Genomic DNA, 24769 nt, shown 5'->3' on the forward strand with positions numbered 1-24769 from the left:
TTCAATTCAACAACCTCCTTGGATCAACCATCACAATCGAAAAGTTAATGGATGATTTTCGGTTTTGGTAAGATTTGACACCCTTTCACCAAAACAGGTATAACTTTCTCCATAAGGATCGGTTTTGGATGCTGTTTGGATCCTCATAATCTAGATTCGAAGGGCTTTGTTTTGGTATATGGTTTAGTTGGTTGTTTTAGCTCGAGATGCATCGGAATTTCAGTTCTTTTTGGGTAAAATTCAACCACCTTGTGAGGAAAAGAGATGAAATTGGAGACTTGATACCATGTCGTTGAAGACACTAATATATGGGTTTTGCTGATTACAGGCAATGCAAGTGCATCTACCTACTCTTTTTTTTCATTCCAAAGGAATTGAGAATAAGTATAAATAGTGGCAGAGCCAGGAATTTCTTTCAAGGGGGCCTAGTGCAAAGTCACTAGTAAAAACAAGTCGACAAATAAATAAAAAAGGAACAACAGTATTAACAACTTATACAATCAATACTTTGTATTAGAAAGGATAACCTAACAAACGAAAATAAGTATCGATTGTATATAAATAGTATAAACGCAAAATAAATAAGTAAATAAATAAAAACATTTTTCAACTCTATAAGCCTAACAATTCACAACTGCCCTCAACGATGTGAAGGACCCATCTTTTGTAAGCGTTGAACGATTGCCTCATCATCAATACTATCAAATATGTCTCGTTCTATGTATGTAACCAAATAATCGTTCAACCATTCATCTCCCATCCAGTTGCATAACCGATTCTTTATCATATGCATAGCAGAAAATGCTCTCTCTACAGTGGCAGTATCAACATGTAGAATTAGTGACAATGTCATCAGTAAGAAAACTAATGGATAGACAATATTTTTCTTCGTCTCTACCATCTTCTTAGCAAGTTCACTAATCCCTTTCAACTGTGACAATAGATGGTTGGAGCGCACATCAACAACATAATTATCTAGCAGATCTTGAATGGTCATGAGATCAATAGGTGAAAAAACATTAGGATAAAATTCAACAAGACGTATTAAACTCTTCTTATCAAAAGCAAGGAATGAATCACTTGGATTCAAGCAAGCAACACAAAGAAGCAATTCTGTATTCACTTTGTCAAACCGACTATTTAACTCACAAAGCTGCCAGTCTATACATTTGTAGAATAAGTCCACACGATAATAATGAAGATTTGTCATATCTTCAGCATTGCGTCGTGATCGTCCCCTTGCTATAAACCTTTCTTCCATGTTAGGTATGGAGATAGCATTTTTAGTGTAAAAATAAGATACATCAGCCATAAGCATAACCCATTCATCATCTCTCATCCTTTGATGTCTTTCTTTGGATACTTTAACTAGTGCCATTGCATTGATAATATCTTGATCACTTCTTTGCAATGCTTTTGATAAATCATGAGTAATTCCCAATATCTTTTTCATTAAGTGTAAGATGAAAATGAAATCAAAATGTTGCAATGAGCCTAACAAAGCGGATGCTTCTCCTTATTGTTCTGAATTTAGACCATCTTCTACCACAACCTCAAGAACTTCGATAATTGAAGGAAACATGACAAGAAAGCAGACAAGTGTAGCATAATGTGAACCCCAACGTGTGTCGCCAGGCCATTTCAAACTAATCTCTTGATTAAGACCTTGTCCACTTGTAAGTTCACCAGATTCTACTTCTTCAAGAACTTTGTTATTGTGGCTTTTCGTAAGAATTTCTCAACATTTATAGGAAGTTGCACAGTATTCATAGCACTAGAAACCAAGTTAAAGAACAAAGCAATGTGGGTGTTATTTTTAGCAACATCAACTAGTGCTAATTGAAGATGATGGGCGAAACAATGAACATAAAAGGCATATCCATTTTCCTTCAAAATGAAGGATTTGAGACCGTTGAACTCACCTCGTCTATTACTAGCTCCATCGTAACATTGACCACGCAATCTTGATATACATAGTCCATGCTTTCAAAAAAGTGACTCAAGAGCTACTTTGAGAGATATGGCACTAGTTTCTTGAGCATGAACAATTCCTAAAAAACGTTCAACCAAACATCCATAAGTATCTACAAAGTGCAAAAAAAATAGCCATTTGTTCTTTAATTGATATGTCTCGAGATTCATCAACTAACACAACAAAAAAGAATCTCCAAGCCTTTTAAGGATGGCATTTGAGGTTTCCACTATAGTGGAGTTGACAATATCTTTCTGAATATCAAGAGAAGTCAATGTGCATTCTTAGGAGAATCTTGTATATCAGTCTTAATGGAATCATTGTGATTGGATGTGTAGTTCAAAAGCCTAAGAAAAATTCCGGGATTACTTGAGAGAGGTTTCTCATCATGACCTCTGAATTCTAATCCTTGTCGTAGAATAAATCAACAACAATCAATCACTGCTTGCAAATGAACTCGGTAGTCCCACCGAGCTTTCTTTGATTGTCTATAAAAAAATTTTGAACTTCTTGCTTCTGATTTAGTAAAGCTTGCCCTTTCCTATATGCAACATTGTGAGCACTATTAGGGCCCCCAACATGTTTCTGCAATGCATGTTTATCTTTCTAATTTCTAGACCCCTTAATTACAAAAGAATCACCACCTCCTTGCTCCCCATGGTCTAGTCTGAATAGATAACAATGCAAGCAAAAAAATTGCATCTTCATGTATGATATACTCTACCCAATCACTTTCACGAAACCAAGTAGCACAGAACTTGCGTGGTTTATTGTTTATATGTGTAATTGGAGGATGCACCTCATTTTCTGGGAAAGTCATGTCACAATGCTCTTGCACTACACTGTCTATCATACTAACTTCTTCATCCAACTCTTCTTCCATCTGTTGTTGCATCATCTTCAAAACATTGACTTCTACTGAGAGATTTCTGAAAGACATGGTCATAGATCCGTTACGGTAATTTATGAGGACGTTGGTAGTTCCCAAGAATGGGCACCCTAGAATGATGGGTATGGAATCATGAGCTACTTCGGTGTCAAGAATGACGAAATCAACAAGGTAGTAAAAACCATTAACCTTGAGAAGCACATTTTTTACCACTCCTTTTGGGTATTTGATGGAGCGGTCGGCTAATTTTAATGTCATGGTGGTAGGTGTAAGCTCGTGGAAACCGAGTTGTTTGAGTAGGTAGTATGGAAGAAGGTTAACACTTTCTCCAAGATTGAGCAAAGCAGTGGCTATATATTTGTCTCATATAGTACAAGGGATGGTAGGACGACTAGGATCTTTGTATTTGACTATTCTGTTGGTCTCTGTGAGAGATGGAAATTATTCTGTAAGGAAGGCATCTTTTGGAATGTTAGTTTTTCTTTTGTTGGTGCACATATCTTTAAGAAACTTGGCATGTTTGGGTGAATGCTTGATGGCATTGAGAAATGGCAGGTTTATAGTTAGACTCTTGAATGTTTCTCTGATTTCATCAAAATTTTCATCCTCCTTGGGTGTCATTAAGCGTGCTAGAAATGGTACATTTGGTCTATACTGCCTAACTGTGTCAGGTGGATGAGTTGATGGTTTAGGAATTGGAACATTGATAGGGATATGTGGAAGTATTTGGCTTTCAATTTCTAGTTCTGGTACTATAACTGGTACTTCTATAGGTGCAGGGTCTTCTGGTAAGACTACTTTGTTGTCAACTATTTTGCTAGATCGCAAGGTTGTGACTACTTTAATCTCTTGGGTTTTAAGGTTTTGAACTTTGTGTCCTGGTAACGCATTTTTCTAAGTTTTGTCTTGGACTAACAACTTCAGAGATTGTTGCATGGATGCTAGGATTTGGGTTTGTTGTTGCATGACAGATAGCATTATTTTGGTGGGCTTATCTATTTGGACTCTTGTTGATGGTGTAATGGGAACTAGGTCTCTTTCATTGTTGATAGGTGGGTTTTGGTAGTTCTGGTTAAAATGGGATGGAACCAATGCTCTATTCTGATTGTTATAGGTACCTTGTCCTTGTCCTTCTCTGAATGTATTTGGTGGTTTATTGAAACCTGGAGGTGGTTGGTTTTTTGGAATGTTAGTCCATGCGAAGTTTGGATGTTGTCTTCATGATGCATTAGGTACATTGAAAGCACACTTTTTCTGGTTGAAGTGATATATGATAGGTTTGTGATCAATGGACAGGTGGCATCTATATGATTTAAGCTTAGACAGAAATTACATGGTGAGGTATTTATGTTCATGACAGGATGAGGGGTTTGGTCTTTTTGTTTGGTTGTGAGGGCATCTACTTTTTTTGTGAGGGCTTCCACTAAAGTTTTGATTTCTAGATTGGATTTCACCTCAAAAATACCACTAGCCTTAGATCTACTGGGTTGGGCTGTTCTGGTGTGATTCGATGTCATAATCCAGGATCCGAAGGAAGATTTGTATGATCAGCTTCCACACGACTTTGCATTAAGGCAGGTTGCTCTTCAAAGACTTGATTGGGGGGGAGTATTTTCTAATACCGTCGGTGCTGTCGGTAATTGATTGGGATTTGACTTCTTTATAAGGAATTTATCCCTAGCTGGGGGGAAAAGGAAAAACATATTAAAGACTAACAATAAAAACAAATAAAACTATAGCATATCCTCTAATTGAGTTTCGGAAAATGATAAATTAGGAATTGAATTTATTTTACATATAGAAATTAAGGTTTTGATTTTTGAATATATGAAAATATCTAACCTTGGATGATTCCCAGGTTTAACTGATTCAGTGATGTATGCATGTATCAATGGGCAATGGCCAATGGGTAGTTTTGGGGAGTTGCTGAGTTGCAATTGAGAAGTTAATAGTGTAATTGTGTAACTGTTTAAGACTTTTTTTTTATGAGTTGTTGATTTTTGGTGGAGACGTCGAGTTGTTGATTTTTGGTGGAGACGTCAAGTGAAGAAACCAAGAACAATGAGTTTTCGTATTTTGGTTTTTGTTGTCCAATTGTGGGTTGTGTCCTTATGGGCCTATTGTGTAGCATGGCTCTACCACTGAGTATAAGTATAGTGATTTTGTAGTCACTACTCGTGATATTGTGTTTGATTTTTTTTTTTTTTTAGTATCTTGTGAATGGTTTATGTTTTGATTTAGAAGTCGATACTTCTAGTATTCAAATTGTTTCATTTTTGAACGCATGACTAAATCACTATATGAGTCACTGAGTGTTGAGTTTGGGTTGTTGTTTGATCTGTGGATATTTGTCTATTTTTTATTGATGGTTGAACTAGTATGCGTGAAGTAAATATATCTATATGGTAGCAACCTAAAGATTTTAGTAATATATATATCATGTCTAATCATATGGAGTATATGATAGTAAATATTTTATATATGTGATTGGCTTGCTGATTTGCTAAAAGTGGATGTTAGGTATGTATGTAAAGTGAAGTGTTATGATGGTTCAAGGATTTTATTATATAATGTTCTGTCTAGTAATAGTGTTACTACGTTATTCTTTGTGTAAATAACTCTTTTTATTTGGATGTAAAAGATTAGTTTGTAGGTGATACTTGCTTAGCACGTGGTTTTACGCCCTTACAGATTTTTGCAGGTATTTGATACCTGAGCGCAGAGAGATGAATTCAGACATTATTCAATTAGAGTTTGGCTTTGCTGGACACCGTTAGTATTTTTCTTTTTGATATTTTTGTTAGTTATAACCTGTATTTAACTTATTATAATGATCTCATTTTGTAAACTTGTTACTTGATTGTTCTGGCATTTGTCAAGACGGTTAAGTAGCAAGGTTCTCCTACTCATCATATCTTGGGCTAGTTATTAGCTAAGATATAGTGGGTTGGGGGCATTACAAAGTGGTATCAGAACTCTAGGTTAAATTGTCCTTTTAGGCATGGGTATCCTAAATTTTTTCAAAACCATGCTTAGGTTCCATTTTGAGGTGTACTAGCTGAGTGAGGGGCGCTTGTTTAATCTTTAGAATGTTTGTTTGAATGTCATTGGACATGTATTTGCATATACAAATCTTTGTCGTGCTCATGTTTTAAATTGAGTTTTGATAGGTGTAGTTACTAACTTAGGCTTGGTTAAATAAGTTTGTCTTTTTGAATTGTTATTGTCTGTAGGTTATGATTAATTCCTGCCTTGTTGATTTGTCAGAATGAAATGTGTTTTTTTTTTTTTTTTTTTTTTTAGTGTGATTAAAATGCTTTATTGTTTTGCCGAGTGAATTGGTGTTTTGAAAAAGAATTTGGTAGTATGTATTGTAATGTGAATGATGACTGTAGTGTTTGCACTGTGTTTGTGTATTGTTGTTTATTGAATCCCAGGCAGTTCATAACGATTGTTTTTTAGATATTGATTTCCGTGTTAGTCATTTGTGGAATTAGAACTTGATTGAAGAGTATATTTGTGTTTGGGTGATCATCATGAATTTGATAGTAGTGGATACTTGGTGTTGGTATGATTGATGTGCTGTTAGGGATGTAGTAGCAACCGTGTGGCAGTTGTTAAATGGATGGATTTGGTTAACTCTTTTTGATGTATCGGTTATGTGAATATATGATAAGATTTTTTTTTTTTTTTTTGATAAGCTAGGGTTAGGCTGACCCTAACCTGTATTAATTAACCAAATCTTACATAGATAGTACCTATAGCATCCTCCTCAATGAGTCTATACAAATCCCTATCTAGGGGAGGAATAAACATTACTAAGTCATTACAGACAGAAGTCTTTAGCCCTACAAGTATGTCTTCCTGCTTATTAGCTTCCCTAAAAACATGTGCAAAAGAACAATAGTTGAATTTCGCAGCTTGCTTTGATATCAAGGCCTCCAAATTCGAACAAGTCCATGGTGGTTTTGCAATTTTAGTGATGATATTCACTGCTGTAAGAAGTGGAGTCGGGCCAACTTCCACCTTATTATATCCTAGATCATAGCATAGCTCGAGTCCAATTGCGATTGCTTTTAGCTCCTGATAGATTACGGCTTGCATGTCACCACTTCCTGTATAGGCTGCTAACACCTCTCCTTGATTGTTTCTGATGATACCTCCATGGCCAGACCCCTCAGCCGTCAAAGCTCCATCTGCATTTAGCTTTACCTTCCCTTCCTCCGGTGGGAGCCAATTGTACTCTCACCTCTTCCTTTCCCTGAACTTGATCTGAATTCCCAGTAACTGACAAAGCTTTCTAGCTTCCAGCTTATCTTCAATCTCACTGCTTGCGTCTAGACATACATCTTTGTATCTCTGAGTATTTTCTTCAAGACCACTATTGCTGGTCTAGCCTTACTCTTAAAACGTCTCCCATTCCTTTCTTTCCATATCCCATCAACTGCCGCACAAATGTAAACCTTGTAAATTTCTGCCACTAAACTGGATCCTCTACATAATTGCAGCAGTGATGACCACTCCCTATTTGAGCTTCTGCCATCAGTCATAATTCCCAGAGCTATTTTTATACCATTGATGATCTCTTGCGAGTAAACGCAGTCAAAGTACAGCTGATTTGAAAATTCTCTACTTTGATTGCACAAGCAGCAGGAGGAGAAAGAGAGGATTTTTTTGTGCACCAGCCTATCTTGCGTTGACAAACTATTAGAGAACAGCTGCCAAGTCGTAAAGGAGTATCTTGGTATAACCAATCTGCCCCACACAAGCCTCTGCCATCTTACTTTTTCTTCTTTTTTCCTCAGAGCTTCATATGCACTTCTCGATGTGAATTTCCCACTCTGGTGAGGTTTCCATAGCACTCGATCTTGAACTAGATGCTTGTTGATTCTTGTATTCAAGATATCCTCTCGTAGCCTATTACAGTGGATGTTCTGTACCACTTCATTCCAATCACCTTCTGATAAGAGCTGATCCACTGTGGCATTTATTGGAAGCTGAATTTCTGCAACTGCTTGTGCATTGAACAAGAGAGGACTACTATTACACCATAGATCGTGCCATACTAGCATATCTCACCCATTGGTGATCGAGTACAGAATAAACTCTCTCGCCTCTTTTTTGCTCTTTAGTATGTTCCTCCATGACCATGAGCAGTCTTGCGGGATTGTCATAGTCCACAAGTATTTTTGGGCCAAAAGATTTTTCCATACCCATTCGACCCAAATACTACTTTCCTTCGCCGCTACTTTGAATACCAAACCGCAGTAAGCTCCTTTGTTCCATACTTCCATATTCATGATCCCCAGCCCACCTTCTTCCTTTGTCTTGCATATAGTTCTTAGACTCGCTTGATGCACACATCTTTTTATATCAGTTCCACTCCACAGATAAGTCGCACATATTTTTTCCACATGTTCTAGAACTGTTTTTGGTAATATGAATGTTCTGGCCCAATAAACATGTAATGAGCTAAGCACTGATAATATGAGTTGCAATCTACCTGCATGAGAGAGCAGTTTAGCTTTCTAGTCCTTGATCCTGCTTGTAACCTTATCTATCGGAGGTTGACATTCTCTGATTCCAAGCCTAGCTGAGATGAGAGGAATACCTAGGTATCGCACTGGAGGGGTTACGAGTTCAATACCTAGAATCTGAGCCAAAACCAAACCATCCTGTTGTCCCATGGCACCAGTCATAATAGTAGTCTTCTGTGAATTTATTTGTAGCCCAGTAGCTGTGCTAAATTCCACCATACAATGTCTAAGAGCATATATGGAGTTCACTTCCCCTTTACAGAAGATTAGGACATTATCTGCAAAAGCCAAATACGTGAGTAGATTCCTTTTGCATTTAGGATGGAATTGGATTAGTTTATTTTCCACACTCTCTCTGATTAGGCAGCCAAGAACTTCCATTAGAAGCACAAACAAATATGGAGACATGGGGTCCCCCTGCCTTAAACCTCTACCTCAGGAAAAACCTTCAGGCGAGCCATTTATGAGGACAGAATAAGAAGGTGTGTTGATGCACAACTAAATCCACTTTTTCAGCTTGGACGGGAAATGGAATCTATCCATCATGTACAAGATGGCCTGCCAACTCACTATATCATAGACCTTCCTTATATCCAGTTTTATAGAGCATCTTGGGGTTCCATGTCTTCTATCATATCCTCTCAGAACTTCATGGGACATAAGGATATTATCCTGTATAGATCTCTCTGGGATTAACGATGACTGATTGTCATGTACTAGCACCGGTATCACCATCTTCAACCTATTGGTGATGATAAGTTAAATGATGATAATGTGATTATATACAATTCGTGGTTAGTCGGAGGTATGTGTATGCGCCGTTGGGGCCCGTACCTCTCAAAGTTTCAGTGGGAAAATGACCTCTTGTGATCGAGGTCATAGAGCACAAGTGACCCTGAAAGCTTTGTTATTGTTATATTTGTTTAGTGGGAGGTATGTGTGCACGCCATTGATAGGGTTATATACTAAAAACATTACTTTTGTATTAACTTTTATTCTTTATATTTTAAATGAGAATCATATGGGTAAATGTTATGCATATTATATATGTTATTAGTTATATGCATACGTTTAATACTTTATGTTGTAGATGATATGGTGTGTGTTGACACATAGAAGATCATATCATCAGTACCTTATAAAGTATAAGTAAACGTTCATAACCTAGATGGATTTGGACAAACCATTGGTACGGTTGTAGTATAATCTGCTATTAGTCTATCTTGACTACAGGATTGCACTAGCTAGTACACTTTGTGTGTATTTAACAGGACCAAGTGAGGTTGTTTCTTTTTATACTGACTATATAAGAGAACAAACACCTCTGTTATTATGGATGCTTGTCTTCTTAATCCGGATATAATAACGGGCACTTACGTGCATTGTACATTGCTTTAAATCATCAATGAGTGAGATTCATTTGTGAATCAACAAACTCGATGGATTGGGTAATGACATTGTATGTAAGGTGTGTCTTTGTTGATTATAGAAGGAATCCGGACCCGCAGGAAGTCGGGTTGATGATGTCCCCTTGAGGAGCTCATAAGGATTGTCATGTAAACCCTGCAGGTGGATTTAATCCGACATGACAATGAGGTTGAGTGGTACTACTCAAGGAAATAAGAAGTTGATTAATGTAGTTGTCAGTAACTTGACTTAATCAACGGGCATTTCATATCTTAAACACGGGGAGATCAACGAGCATATAATATGGAGCCCATAAATATAATTTGGGATTAGGGCGGTAGTATAACAATGGCCTTTAGTGGAATAAGTCATTTGTTGACGGACTTGGGCCGTGTGTTCTAGGCGAACATGAAAAGCCCAAGCCCGTCAGGAGACCTAACCCTAATTTCTCCTTATGGTCCCTGTTATAGCCTATATAAAGAAACCCCTCTTTCTCTGGACGAGATACTCAGGTTTTTGCTCAAGAAAAGTTAGTTCCGAAATTCGATTCTAAACTAAGAGAGTGGGAGAGCCCAAGAGAGAAAGAAGGGGTTGGAAGATTGTTACCCACACAACGTCCATTCTAAGGATAGGAATACAACAAAAGATCAAGAGGTTGCTGATTCGTAGAGCTTGGATTCTCAAAGAAATCACAGTTGATCAAATGTATGATTTCTAACCAAACCGTGGACACCCCTTATTCCGCTGCGCATGGGTTTTCGCGGTTTGTAATCATTCGATGCAGCCATAACGGTTCATACAGCCATACCTCTCAAACTTTCAAGGGGAAAATGACCGCTTGTGCGCAAGTGACCCTGAAAGCTTTGTAATATTTCTAGGAGGGTGTATATTATTTTTTGCTACTTGCCGAGGCCATAGGGCGATACCTCATTAGAGGGAGTTTATCAGCAAGTGTGGTCCCTCGAAATATATATATATATATATATATATATATATATATATATATATATATATATATATATATATATATATATATATATATCCTTCTCTTAAAAGTAGCTACTTAAGTTAACTTTAAAATAAGTACATAAGTCAAACTTCACCTACAAAATGAATTTAAATCTATTTTTTTGTGGATATGATATACTCAATATTAAGATTATCTCTACAAAATTTCAGCTCATTTGGAAACCTCTAACATTGGCAAAAAACGATTACAAAAATTCAATATTTCTGGACCGTTAGATTTCTTTTTAAAGATGACAACAATTTTTATCTATGTTAGAGGTTTCCAAATGAGTTGAAATTTTGGGAAGATAATCATTATGGTGAGTGCTTCATAACCACAAAAAATTAGGTTTTAATTCATTTTGTAGGTGAAGTTTTATATACGTACTTATTTTAAGTTAACTTAAGTAGCTATTTTTTAGAGAATTACTGTATATATATATATACACAAGAACAGGTTCCGTTTACCATACTTTTTATACCATAGTTTATACCACACCTCCTTACAAGATGAGTTAAGTGCTAATAATTTGTGAATATGATCTACTAACCATTGATAACATCTCCACAAAAATTTGTCTCATTTAGAAATTTCTAACCTAGTTAAAAATCGTTCTCAATTTTGATTTTTTTTTAAACGGCTCAGATTTTACGATTTTGCAATCATCTTTTGACATAGTTAAACATTATCATATTAGTTGAAATTTTGTAGAGATGATCTTCATGGTTAGTTGAACACATCTACAAAAAATTAGGTTAAAATTAACGTTGTACATAAAGTTGTGGGGCATGGTATAAACTATGGTATAAAAAATGTTGTAAACGGAATATATATATATATATATATATATATATATATATATATCTCAATTAGTAGAGTACACCATAATTAACATGGACATTTAAATTGGACCAGCCTTTTTTCTACCACTAAATACCCTTGATAAAATATTCAAACAAATTATTCAATGCCTTTAAACAAGACTACTTTGTCATTTAAAAATTTACTACTATTTATACCCTTAAGATGATATAGTACCCTTAAGGACGTATGTGTAAATTCAAGTCGGAAATCAACTACATGTCACTATTTAATTGTTCGCAAGTTACTTAGGGCCATTAATACCGACTTTATTGTTAGGAAACCAGTCATCTTCTCTTCTCTTCTCTTCTTATGGCGCTTTCTCTCTCTCAAATCTCTCCTCATTCGCTTTCTCCTAAAAGGTAACAGCCAAGAAAAAAAACAAAAAAAAACAATGCGCCCTAATAATATCTTTATTTCGAAATGTAAGATATTTCATTTAACCCATTCAAGAATTTCATAGATTGGAAATTACTCATTCGAGGATCAACTAACTATTTCGCTACTTTGGCAGGAAGGTTAGTTCCGTTCTACTGGCCTCTAATCATTATTATTTGAAGATTTATGATTTTTTTTTTAAGAAGCATGAAATATCTTGATGAATTTTTGTTAGTTTATGAAATTGGGTTTTGGGTATTGCTTACAACTTAACATGTAGTTTCTAAAATTGGGTTTTGGGATAAAATTAAGAATCAGGAATTCAAGTGCTTTTCTCATTGTTTTTTTTTTCTGATTTTTTGACTTTGAATTCTATAATGAAATATTTTTCATGTTTTCTATCTGATTTGGCCATTCACTTCTTATTTCTTTCTTGAAAATTATTTTTTCTGGCCATGGAATATGATTGTTGTTGTTTGCGTTCTTGATTTTTGCCACATGCATACATGCAAGGCCAATTGCTAATCTGTAATGATGATGCTCGCTAAGCAAGAGGTGTTTTGGTGATAGCCTCTAGACATTAGGCCAGTTCCAGCACCCGAAGTTCAATTACCCATGTAGCATTGCGGGTGCAAGCTAAAAATCACATTGCGCCTATGCCCTATCCAACTCCTCTAGAAACATGCAGTTAGTTAAATTCTTCAAGTATACTTTTTGAATTCTTATGAAAATGATAACAAAGGCATGTATACCTAAGTTGATTTATCATTATCCTGAGCAAATCAATTGCATAAAAGAGGAATCGGAGAAAATTACTATTGAAGAAGAAGTCTTGAAAAGTAAGTTTTAGATAACAAAGCATATACGTTGAATTGAATTTGAGATGTATTGTGAATATAATAATCTTATACATTTGAATTATCATGCATGTTATAATCCGCCAAGTTTATAAGTATATGCTTTTGTAGTGATCAATTGAATTGCCGTGTTAAAAGTTTTATAAGTTTTGTTGTATAGGTCATATTCATGACATGGGCGGTTATTAGTGGCAAGTGGGCCGGATGCGGTATAAGAAGGAGAAGACATGCTGCAGTGGATCAGATTCCGCAGAACCCTAACTGCAAGATAACCGACACGGCACGTGGAGAGAGATGGACCGCTAGATGAAAGAGAAATGGACCGGTGGATGAAAGGGAGGAGAGATATAAAGAAGAAAAGGCCAAAGAAAAAAAAGAGAAAGAAAAAAGAAAAGATCGAGAGAAGAGAAAGAGAAGAGGAAGTGACATAATACTAGTAATCTTATAGGTTGTAATAGTAGATCATACATTTGGCGCCGTCTGTGGGGACACTGTATAAGAAAATGGGCACTGTAGTGAAAAGAGGAGTAGGAAGACCCAAGAAAGTAGCAGTTAGAGAGGTAGTCGACGAAACAGAGAGCACTGAGATGGAAGGGGTAGGAGAGGAAGAAATATCAGACGTGGCGGTCAAACCTACCAGACTTCTTCAAGAAGAGATAGTTAGGCTAAGGAATGAGAATGACAAGTTGAGAAAGGAGAGGGAGACTACACGGGGTGAAACGGAGCGGGGGGATCCTCGGAGCAGTGAAGTAGAGGAGGAGAACGAAGAGTATCCGCCGCCAGACGCAGAACAAACCGCGGGCATCACTTTGGAGATAATATAGGCTATGATTGAGAAAGATAGGGAAATGAACCGCGTAGCGGAAAGAGCGAACCAGAGTGCAGCGCAGAAGGAGGTTGCGAGTCTTAATAAAAATCCGCTGGCAAATTCGATATGGAATTCGGAAGTGCCTAAGAGGTTCTCCCAGCCCAGATTTGAGATATATGATGGGAAAAGAGACCCTACTAATCATTTGCACCATTTTCGACAGCTGATGCTGTTATGGCAAGAGAATAAGTATGATGGACTCCGCTGCATAATGTTCCCCTCCAGTTTTAAGGGGGGAGCCTCAGATTGGTATTACAGGTTGGGTTTGCGGAGCATCAAAAGGTTTGAAGAGCTGGAGCGCACATTTGTTGATCACTTCATACACCAGAAAAGAAGGGTGGTCGATATCGTAGCACTGTTCAACATTAAACAAAGATCCGCGAAATCCTTAAGGGAGTTTTTGTGCAGGTTCAAGGAGGAAACATTGAGGGTGGAAAACCTAGATAAACATACGGCAATCATAGCCTTCCAGCACGGCTTGAGGCCGAGAACTAGAGTTCATGAGTCGGTTTCCAATATCGAAATCACTACTTTGCACGCTTTGTACCCAAAGGTAGAAAAATACATACAATATGAAGATATAATGCAAAGGAATGCGAAGGAACAGAAGAAAGCATGGAAGGCATTGCAGGCTGTAAACAGAGATGACCGGAAGGATAAAGGTAGGGTAAAGGAAAGAGAGAGAGGATCATACAGGGGGAGAACCGAGGTCCAGAGAGGACGGGGGATCGAGGCATAAGGGATGTCTGAGAAAGGAAGTCATACCGCGAAATAGAACAGACTCCTCTTAACAGGCCCTTAGAGGAAATCTTGCCTCTCATTAAGGGGCAACAATATTATGAGGGTCTACGGAGTACTCCGGGGGAGATAGAAGGGAAACCATTTTGTGCGTATCATCAGATCAGGAATCCTGCCACTAATTAATGTTATGTTTTGAAGTGGTTAGTGGAAAGAATGATTGAAAAGGGGATGCTTAGGGAGTTTGTAACAGAGGTTCGTCAAGCCGAGAGAGTGCCAACACTAGCTAGAATTTTGGGTACTATCAATGTCATCTTTAGTGGGGAAGCACTGGGAAGGAATGCCCACAGAGACAAGATAAGAAGGACATCGAGTTTGCAACAGGTTAATGAGGTGGTGAGCATACCGCGGTTACTTAGTGGAACCGCAATGAGTGATAAAAACATAATGTTCACCCCGAAAAACCTAGAATCGGTAACTTCGCCGCATGAGGATGCGTTGGTGATTACTATAACAATGGGTAATTATCTGGTAAAGAGGGTGTTGATAGACTATGGAAGTTCAGTGGATTTGCTATTTATAGGACCATGGAGGAGATGAACATCGGCAGAGATCAGTTAAAATCCCCTCAAACTAACTTGTATGGGTTCAACGACAGTATGATAGAGCCAATGGGGGAGCTGGTGCTACCAGTAACGGCAGGTCCGATGATGATATTCACAAGGTTTATGGTAGTGGACACTAGTTCCCAATATAACGCAATTTTAGGGAGAAGGTGGATCCATGAAATGAGGGCAATTCCATCGACATATTACCAGGTGATCCGCTTCCCCACCAATGGGGGAATATATGAAATAAGGGGGGATCAAGTGACAGCACAGAACATCCATCAGGTAACTGTAAAGAGTATGATCTGAGGAACGAAAGGAGAGGGGTCGTCATGTGAACAAGGATCAACATAGCAATTACAGGAGACGGCTGCAACAGAAGTATACGAGCCTTCGCTGGGACTAAAAACCTTGAATGAGATTGAGGTAGTGAACTTGGGGGTGGGAGATGAGGAGAAATTTACATCGGTGGGATCTGACTTGCCGGAGGAATGGAAAAGTAAGTTAGTGCAGTTTTTGGCAAAGAATACAGATATATTTGCATGGGTGATTGAGGATATCACGGGATTAGATCCAGAATTTGCCTGTCTGTCATCACTTGCATATGAATGAAGATGCGAAGCCTGTGAGACAAAAGATGAGAAGCGTGAGACCCAAGTACGCCGAGGGGATTCGCGAGGAGGTTATACTACTAAAAGGGGCGGGAATAATAAGGGATGTAGAATTCACGGAATGGTTGTCCAATGTGGTTGCGGTTCCAAAAAAGAACGGCAAAGTCAGAATGTGCGTTGACTTTACAGATGTAAACAAAGAGTGTCCAAAAGATTGTTACCCTATGCCGTGAGTGGACGAGCTAGTGGACAGAACTGCTGGTTTCAAAGTATTTTCTTTCATAGACGCGTCCATGGGATACAATCAAGTCGCAATGTACGGTCCAGATCAGGAAAAGACAACCTTCGTGGTGGAGGGTGGTACCTATTGTTACACCAGGATGCCCTTTGATTTAAAAAATGCGGGTGCTACATTTCAACGTTTAGGAGAAAAAATGTTTGAAGGCAAGATTCGGAGAGGGATGGAGATATATATTGACAACATGGTGGAAAAAAGCATGTCAGAAGAGGAACACTTAGAAGGTCTCCAAGAAACTTTTCACATACTGCAGACCCATAAGCTAAAACTCAATCCTGAGAAATGCACATTTGGGGTAACTTCAGGAAACTTTTTGGGTTACATAGTCATGCACTGCGGAATAGAGGCGAATCTCGATCAGATTAGATCTTTGATAGAAATGTCGTCCTTTCAAAATGTGAAAGAAGTGCAACGGTTGGTTGGGAGAGTCACGACACTGAACAGATTTATTTCCAAATCATTGGACAAGTGCCGACCACTGTATCGTCTGCTAAGGAAAACGCCTGATTTCCAATAGACTGCGGAGTGTGAAAAAGCCTTTCAGGAGTTGAAAAGTTATTTAGGAAAGGCACCTCTACTGTTGCGACCAGAACAGGGGGAGAAATTGTATTTATATTTGGGAGTTTCGGAATACGCAGTAAGCTCAGTCCTGGTGAGAGTCAATGAAAAAGTAGAAAAGCCAGTTTACTTTCAGAGTAAAACCACTCTGGACGCGAAGACCCGGTACAACAGAATTGATAAATACGCTTTGCTTTGGTATTTTCTGCTTTGAAGTTGAAGCCTTACTTCAAGGCTCATTCAGTGGTGGTAGTAATGAATCTGCCCCTCAAGCAAGCATTGAAGGCCGAGAAGTCAAACAGAATGCTAAAATGGGCAGTGATGCTCAGTTGTTATGAGATTCAGTACCAAATCCGAACAGCAGAAAAGGCACAAGCAATGGCAGAGTATCTAGCAGAGTTCCCAGCCGAGGACCCAATGTGGGGAGAGGAAATGGTCATGGAACAAGAGGGGGAACCTAACCGTGATCCCTTGGATCTGTGGGATACGCGGAACGGGTGGAGGGTTTTTACGGATGGCTCCGCTACAGATACAGGAAACGGAATTGGCATCGTCCTAATGACGCCTGAGAACACTCGGCTAGATTTATCGATGAAATTGGGATTCGCGGCTTCAAATAATGAGTCTGAGTATGAAGTAGTGATAGTAGGATTGGTTATGGCACAAGATCTGGGAGTGAGTGAATTGTCTGTTTATTCCGATTCTAACTTGGTAATTTGTCAAGTGAATGGGGGGTTCGTGGCCCATTGCCCAAGGATGGCAAGATACCTGGAGGTTCTACGAAGAAAAGCAAGCAAGTTCAGTACGATCAAATTTGCCCATTTAGGCCGCAGAGAGAATAGACATGCTGACGCCTTGGCTTATGTGGTTGCAGTACTGCCATGGACAGAGGGTCAGTCTATCGAAGTGAGGGTATTGAATAAACCAAGTACATCAGAGGAAGAAGTGGTTTGGTTTACGACTGAGAAGGATCCAAGTTGGATGACACCCATAAAAACTTTTCTGATGGAAGTAGAGATAGAAAACAAACAAGAGAGATGGAAGATGGAACAGATGAGTCTGAGGTACACATTACTAGATGGAGATTTGTATAGGAAAATTTGAGCGAACCAATGTTAAAGTGTATAGGGCCGCAGCAGATTCAAGAAATTTTGGTCGAGGTGCACGAAGGTGATTGTGGAAGTCACTCAGCTGGGCGAACAACCACGTATAGATTGATATTGCAGGGGTATTTCTGGCCCCACATGAAGAGAGATGTCACAGAGTATGCTAAGAGATGTGAGAAATGCAAGATGTTTGCACCATTGATACATTCACCAGCTGAGCCGTTACATAATGTGTTCAGCCCTTGGCCATTCGCCATGTGGGCACTGGATATAGTTGGACCTCTGCCCATGGCGACTGGTAAATGGAGGTTTATGTTGGCTGCTACCGACTACTTTACCAAGTGGGTAGAAGGAGTGGCATTACAACAAGTTAAAGAAGAACATGTGAAGAAGTTTCTGTGGGAGAACGTTATATGTAGGTTTGGGTTGCCACATAAGATCATCATGGATAATGGAACTCAATTTACTGGGGGAAACGTACGAGAGTTTCTACAGGCGTTCAAAGTAAAGCAAGGGTTCTCGGCCCCCTACAATCCTAAAGGAAATGGGCAAGCAGAGTCGTAAAATAAAATCATACTGGATAATCTCAAGAGAAAACTGGAGGATCGGAAAGGAACATGGGCTGACGAACTAAATCACGTACTGTGGGCTTATCGTACAACACCGCGAACCTCCACAAATGAATCACCATTCGCGATGGCGTATGAGGTAGAGGCAGTCATACCAGTGGAGATGATAGAGAAAACGACAAGAACCAGAGCTATGGAATTGGGAATGAATGAGAGGATCTTAGCCACTGAGTTGAATCTCATAGAGGAAAGAAGAGAAATAGTGCGCATACAGCTGGAGGAATATCATCGAAAGTTGCAGAGACAATATGATAAGCGAGTGAAGCCACAAACTTTCAAGGTTGGGGATTTGGTGCTGCGATGGGTTACACTGGCCAGCAAGAAGGAGAATGAAGGTAAATTGGGTCCCAACTGGGAGGGATCGTATGTCGCGACGTAAAAGGGTACTTCTGGAACTTATAGATTACAGACATCAGCAGGAGAAAAGATAGAGAAACCATGGAACATCAGAATGTTGAAAAACTTCCATAGCGGAGGCCTTCTTTAGTTTTGTTTTCTTTTTATTTAGTTGAGTAAGAATAGACTTGCTTTTGAATAAAAGTTATGTGAGACAAGGAATGATATCTTGTCTTTTGATTGTTATATCCTTGAAATAAAGAGCTTGCTTCTTCCAATGGTGGCAAGGGTATTGAATGAATGAAGAAAATCAATATGGGGGCAAAGTGAGTTGCCCCCTAAAGGCATCACAGTTGACCAAAGACAGCGGGGGGGATGAGTCCTTCGCGAACTGAAGTCCAAATCAACGTGGGGGCAAAGTGAGCTACCCCCAAAAAGCTTCACAGCTGACCAAAGAAAGCGGGGGGGATGAGCCCTTCGCAGACTAAACGTCCAAATCAACCTAGGGGCAAAGCGAGCTGCCCCTAAAAGGCTTCACAGCTTACCAAACACAGCGACGCCTTAAAGCACTTGCACAAAACATCTTGGTCCAAGCATACTAAACTAGTGACATATTAAGATTTTAGTTAGTAATGAAATTTAATTTATTGAATAGAAAAAGAAGAAAATGATAGTGAAATCAAATCAAAGAAAAACGCAGGTGCATTGACGCACTTGCAGAGTACACCGACAACACTTTCTCTTGGTGCTAGGCTTGTAGCTGGGTGTATGATCTACTATTACAACCTATAAGATTACTAGTATTATGTCACTTCCTCTTCTCTTTCTCTTCTCTCGATCTTTTCTTTTTTCTTTCTTTGTTTTTTCTTTGGCCTCTTCTTCTTTATATCTCTCCTCCCTTTCATCCAGCGGTCCATCTCTCTTTCATCTAGCAGTCCATCTCTCTCCACGTGCTGTGTCGGTTATCTTGCATTTAGGGTTCTGTGGAATCCGATCCACTACAGCATGTCTTCTCCTTCTTATACCGCATCCAGCCCACTTGCCACCAATAACCTCCCATGTCATGAATATGACCTATACATCTGTGCTATTCGGAAAATTGGGAGTTTGAAGAATGAGAAGTCAAATGACCTTTATCATTCAGTAGAGACGCTTTCATTTTTTCTAAACCTGATTGGATTGGATTATTGCTCCTCTAATTAGTAAGTGCAGATTTTGCAGTATTTTAAGTGTGGGCAAGTTCGTATATGCATGCTATGGTTTAATTACATTACATGGTTAAAGAATTTGGTAAAAATTGGTGGGGTGGGTTTAGAACAAGTAAAGGTTAGTAATTGGAAGAATAAAACCTTGGGTTAATAGTTTGAAAGAAACTAAAACTGTCACATTTCAATTGTAAAATTTTCTGATTAGTATAGTTTGTCAACATCTAATTATTCTTCAATTCTAAACTCTCATTGTACATAGAGTGAGAGAATAAGACAGGCAGAAGCAAAAAGCAACAATGGTGAAGTACTCGAAGGATCTTGATGAGCCTACCAAATCATGCAAGGCCAGGGGTTCTGATATTCATGTTCATTTCAAGAATATAAGGGACTGAGGGATACTGCCCATTCAATCAGACATGTATGAAGTTATACATGTATTACTTTATTAGTATGTGGAACTATTACTAAGACACCACTCATTAAGCTTATTATCATTTTTTTTCTTGGCTCTTAATGCCTACTAGTCATAGTAGTTCATTTGCATACATTGCTAAAAGCATCTGGCATATCATCCAACAATGGTGCCATGCTATGGCTTCTTTTGCGAAATCCATTTTTACATTGTTTATGTTAGAGCAAAAGGTTCAGGAATGGTCATCTCTGAAAATTCCTAGGCTGATATAGGAAATAATAATCAACTAGACACAACGACCTTTTCGTTGGTGGTAAGTCGACTAATCTATTCATAAATAATAAGATTTATGATGATTACATTGTATTTTTTAAAACTTTTTGTAGGTCAGAAGGTTTTTGGATGGGATCAAGTGATCATCTACTCCCTCTTTCAAAACAAGGGTCGGTCAGCTCAAGGAGATTGAATCCTACATATTGCAGTACAAGTATGCCTATGACTATGTTCTTTGGTTTTGATCATTTCTGGGGAAAACTTAGTTAGTTTAGTTTCATATTGTCAGAGATGATATATCTTGATATAAGATTGTGGTTTTGAATCAATTATACCTAAATGATTGAGAATCGATATAGATGATAGTAGAGATAACAATGCAACCACTTGTGTACTTTGGCATAAGATTGTTTTCATCATTTTCTAGGAATTCAACTGTTCACAAGGTTTCGAGTGCAAACAAATTTTTGGTTACTTTTTCCATTATTTCCCCTTTTTAAATTTGTGGCCTTCTTTCTTAACTTGCGTTGAACAAATTGCAAATACTTTAGCCAGAATATGTTCTATTATGATCTTTGGATGTCTACTTTGACTGCCTTACTAAGCAACATAACAAGTGCTCTTTTCACACCTATTTGCCATTTTCACATCCATTCATTTTTATTTGTATTGTTTTTATTTTATATTTTTTTATATCTTAATGTGCTTAACTATTTGTCTCAATTCTTACATGTTATAGGGATTAGCAGAAATGGGAAAAGCATCATAGTTGATTGATTGGCTACCGCGCTTTATACAACAACTTCGCATTAACACTTTTAATTTCCAAGCCCAGGTATTTTTTCTATGCCCCTTCAATAAATTAAGATGATGTGGCATTAGGTTACCTTAGTTTCTGGCTTCAAAATACCATTTTAAAAGGATGTTATGAGCTCAAGTCAAAGTTCTTGGTTATTCTTTCTTTGTTTTCTTTTTTCCTACCATTACACATTCAAGTAAATGCGCTAACATTGGGTTTCTAAAAGATCAGTGCATAAGAAACAAAAATAAATAAATAATAGTAATGGACAATTTGCTTGGATTGTGCATCTTTCCAAAGGGTTGTTTTCATTTAATGCCTCTTTACAATGAAATTTCTTAAACCTTGCCTCTACTTCCGGTGCCCTCAAATATCTTTCTCCCTCTGTTCGAAAAGACACTGCAACCGTCAAGAGGTAGTTTATCCATGCACTAACACCATCCAAATACTAAAACAAGTGGTTCAGGATGGATTTGGGGATTCAAAAGTGAGCTTGCCATTTTAAAATGTTTGTGTGTGCATCATTCCCATTTTTTGAAACTTTTTCAAAATGCACATGTTAGATTTGAAGTGTAGCCTTCAACACAAATACATATATTTTCTTTTAGGATGACGGGTTATCTCAATTTCACTTGAGCCTCTTATGTCTATATTTAACGCAATGGTTTTTCCATTTGGTCGATTATATAATTTGCCTAAAATATCATATAGTTTGTTACTTTGTTATTTATGCACTTCCAGCAGCGGCATGTATATCTTGATGATTGCATAATCGCAATAGGAGGAATGCTTTGCTTCTGACAGGTTATTATATAAACAGGATTAGTGGAGGTTTCATCCTCTATGAGTTGGTGGATGCAAGACCAATTCATGGATAGATTAGGTATGGCTATTAGTTTGATCATGGGGTAGAATCCTATACTTCAGGGTACAATCTAGTGGTTAATCTCCCAGCCACCAACCTCCATAACCATAACATGGAAGCATTATCACAAGGTCCTTAGTTGTTTTTATCTATCGGTTGATCCATTGAATTGGGAGGTAGATAAAAGTAGTTGTTCTCTTTTGGCTAATTCCATCAAGATTGCTGATAAGAGCCCAAAACTGTAGTTTTAACCCCTTAGCAGTCATACTTTTAGACCAATTATGTGAGTAATAAGTAAGAGTTAATACTGATTACGTGTTTTTATGTATTTCAGGCGTCAAAGTCAATTATGTGCAGGAATGTGCCACTTTGATGAGATAAAGGAGCAATGGTTGGTTACTAAGGAGTTCGGTGATTAAAGGCCAAGATTCAAGAAGACGAAGCCTTTGTAAAGCCTGGTCAAAAGATGAAAAGTCAAAGTCCCACGCAGTAAATAAACTGCACAAAGTCAACAGAACTTCCAAGACCATATATCTTTAGACTCAGACCTTGGAATTGGGCCTACCTTATGTCAAAACGACCGGCTCGGAAAGAGCTTTCCAATGGTCCAAGCCATGACCCAATCAGAGGAGCAAAAGTGGACGAAAAGTCTGTTGAAGCAAACTGCAGCTGAAGAGGCCTTTTTGGACTGAAAGAATTGGGTTTTGGGCCTCGATTTCTCGCCCAAAACATGGCTCCAAGCCCATGCACGATTTTTGGATCTGGATGTATAAAAACAAAAGCTTAGCTCTTTGTTAATGGTAGCTAGTTAGACCTAAATTAATATATAGAATTCTAGATCTAGTTTTATTAATTAATTAAGTGTTAGTTCCATTTCAATTTCTGTTTTAGATTAAATTCTTGAATCATTGTTCTTGATTGATTAGATAAATAAAATAGTTAGTTTGTCAATTTCGAATTTGGTTATTTCCATTCTAGATCTAATTTCAATTTTGTTCTTATTTCATTCCAGCCATTAAATTAGATTCATTATTGTTAGATTAAGTAAATTTGAATCTTGATATTATGTTTAGTTATAATAATATGGGAAATGATGTTTTGATGAATCAAGGCTAAAACCTCCATTAGAGGGGTTGATGAAGCCCTTGATGAAAACTTAGTGATTAGTATAGAATTGGTTGTAGAATCTATTCCACTCTAGAAGGTCGTGTTTCGCCATGAGAATGGGTGGACGACCTCACATGCTAGTTAGTATCCCGTAGGGAATGCCATGAACACTAGGGATTAGAACTCAAATTCTCGCCGAAGAACGGAGAATTGAGATACAACATTCTACGCTAGGTCGTTAAGTTGGATTCGAGGTGGATTCAATTCCCTCTAATTTATTAATCTAGATTCAAACAATCGTGATTTCGTGTAGCTTTCGTAGATTAACTTTAGTTTATATTTTATCTTGTTATTTATTATATCTCGTTATTTAAATTAACGCGCCTTGTTAGCATAACATTTAAGTAAAGCTCTCATTAGACTTAAGACTGATTTCTTAGACTTAGAAAACAATCCATGCTAGGGAACTAGGAGTGGAACTAACTTCCTACTCCACTTAGTGCAATTCGTGATCGAGAGTAGAAGCTTTGATAAACAAAGGCTCAAAAGTCAAGTTTTAGTTTACTTACGCTTTGAATTCATCGCTCATTTCAGAGGTAAACTATTCATTTTACATTTTATCAAATGGCATACACGCCATCTTAGTTGCACTTTAGCATTGTTTTCCTTGTAGAAGTAGTCATTTTAAGTCCCATTAAACCCACCCACCCTTGTTTGTTTCATACCGTGGTTTGCCCATTTCAGCTTTGACAAATTCCGCGAAAATATAACTGAGCCACGCCGCGCAAAGAGAGCGCCAACCCGCTTAAGTTAAGTAATGGAATTTGGAATTTCGTCTACCATCGAAAAACCAAACATCACCGAACAATTTATGTGGAGCGCATTTACGTGAGCGCTTAAAAAACACTGTAATTTGAAAATTACTCGAGCGCCGCATCGCTTCTATGCGATGCGCTGCCATTCGCGGTTAAATTTTTCGGATTTCGGACAGCTTTGATTCAAACTTTGATCTTTCATATTTTTCAGTGTTCTAACCTCGCTATATACACCGAACAAGCCGTAAACAAGACGCTATTCATAAGCTTAAGCAAGGACGCTTATCGTATTCCTTTCTTCCATACCTCGATTTCCGGTTAGAGGTTTTCTACTAGTATATCGTAATTGTTTGGAGTGTTGCATGTTTAGTTAAGCTCAACTTAGTCTTGCATGAGATTAAGGTCCGGGTCTAACAAAACAACAAACGAATTACACGGCAACAAACAAGTCTATCTAGTATACCACACACTACACCTCTAGCTACTATTTCACACACACCACCGACATAACGGGGGAAGAAAGAGAGACTCCTCTCTCCGACTTTTACAAAGCCTTGAGTTTATAGCCCTAAATCGCATCGCTCTAGTAATCTAAATTGGGGGATTTTCGAATCCCCAAACATATTTA

The 24769-nt window shown here is 38.0% G+C and overlaps 3 protein-coding genes across 3 annotated transcripts; 2 read left to right on the forward strand and 1 right to left on the reverse strand.

The window, feature by feature from the left end:
- Positions 1-640: 640 nt before the first annotated feature.
- LOC147475642 (uncharacterized) lies at positions 641-1453 on the reverse strand. Its single transcript, XM_086585480.1, has one exon. It carries the CDS (start codon positions 1451-1453, stop codon positions 641-643), a length of 813 nt encoding a protein of 270 aa, XP_086441606.1.
- Positions 1454-13737: 12284 nt separating this feature from the next.
- Positions 13738-14517, forward strand: LOC147475643 (uncharacterized). The gene has a single exon (XM_086585481.1). The coding sequence runs from the start codon at positions 13738-13740 to the stop codon at positions 14515-14517; it is 780 nt and encodes a 259-aa protein (XP_086441607.1).
- A 2329-nt stretch (positions 14518-16846) lies between these two features.
- LOC147475644 (uncharacterized) lies at positions 16847-17695 on the forward strand. The gene has a single exon (XM_086585482.1). It carries the CDS (start codon positions 16847-16849, stop codon positions 17693-17695), a length of 849 nt encoding a protein of 282 aa, XP_086441608.1.
- Positions 17696-24769: the final 7074 nt, after the last annotated feature.

Source organism: Coptis chinensis, chromosome 9 (genome assembly GCF_015680905.1).
Source record: "Coptis chinensis isolate HL-2020 chromosome 9, ASM1568090v1, whole genome shotgun sequence".
Lineage (NCBI taxonomy): Eukaryota > Viridiplantae > Streptophyta > Magnoliopsida > Ranunculales > Ranunculaceae > Coptis > Coptis chinensis.

What these genes read in the sequence shown, in the direction of transcription:
- LOC147475642 (XM_086585480.1), bottom strand. Translation starts at nt 1,453, where the DNA reads ATGAAAAAGATATTGGGAATTACTCATGATTTATCAAAAGCATTGCAA.
- LOC147475643 (XM_086585481.1), top strand. Translation starts at nt 13,738, where the DNA reads ATGATTGAGAAAGATAGGGAAATGAACCGCGTAGCGGAAAGAGCGAAC.
- LOC147475644 (XM_086585482.1), top strand. Translation starts at nt 16,847, where the DNA reads ATGAATCTGCCCCTCAAGCAAGCATTGAAGGCCGAGAAGTCAAACAGA.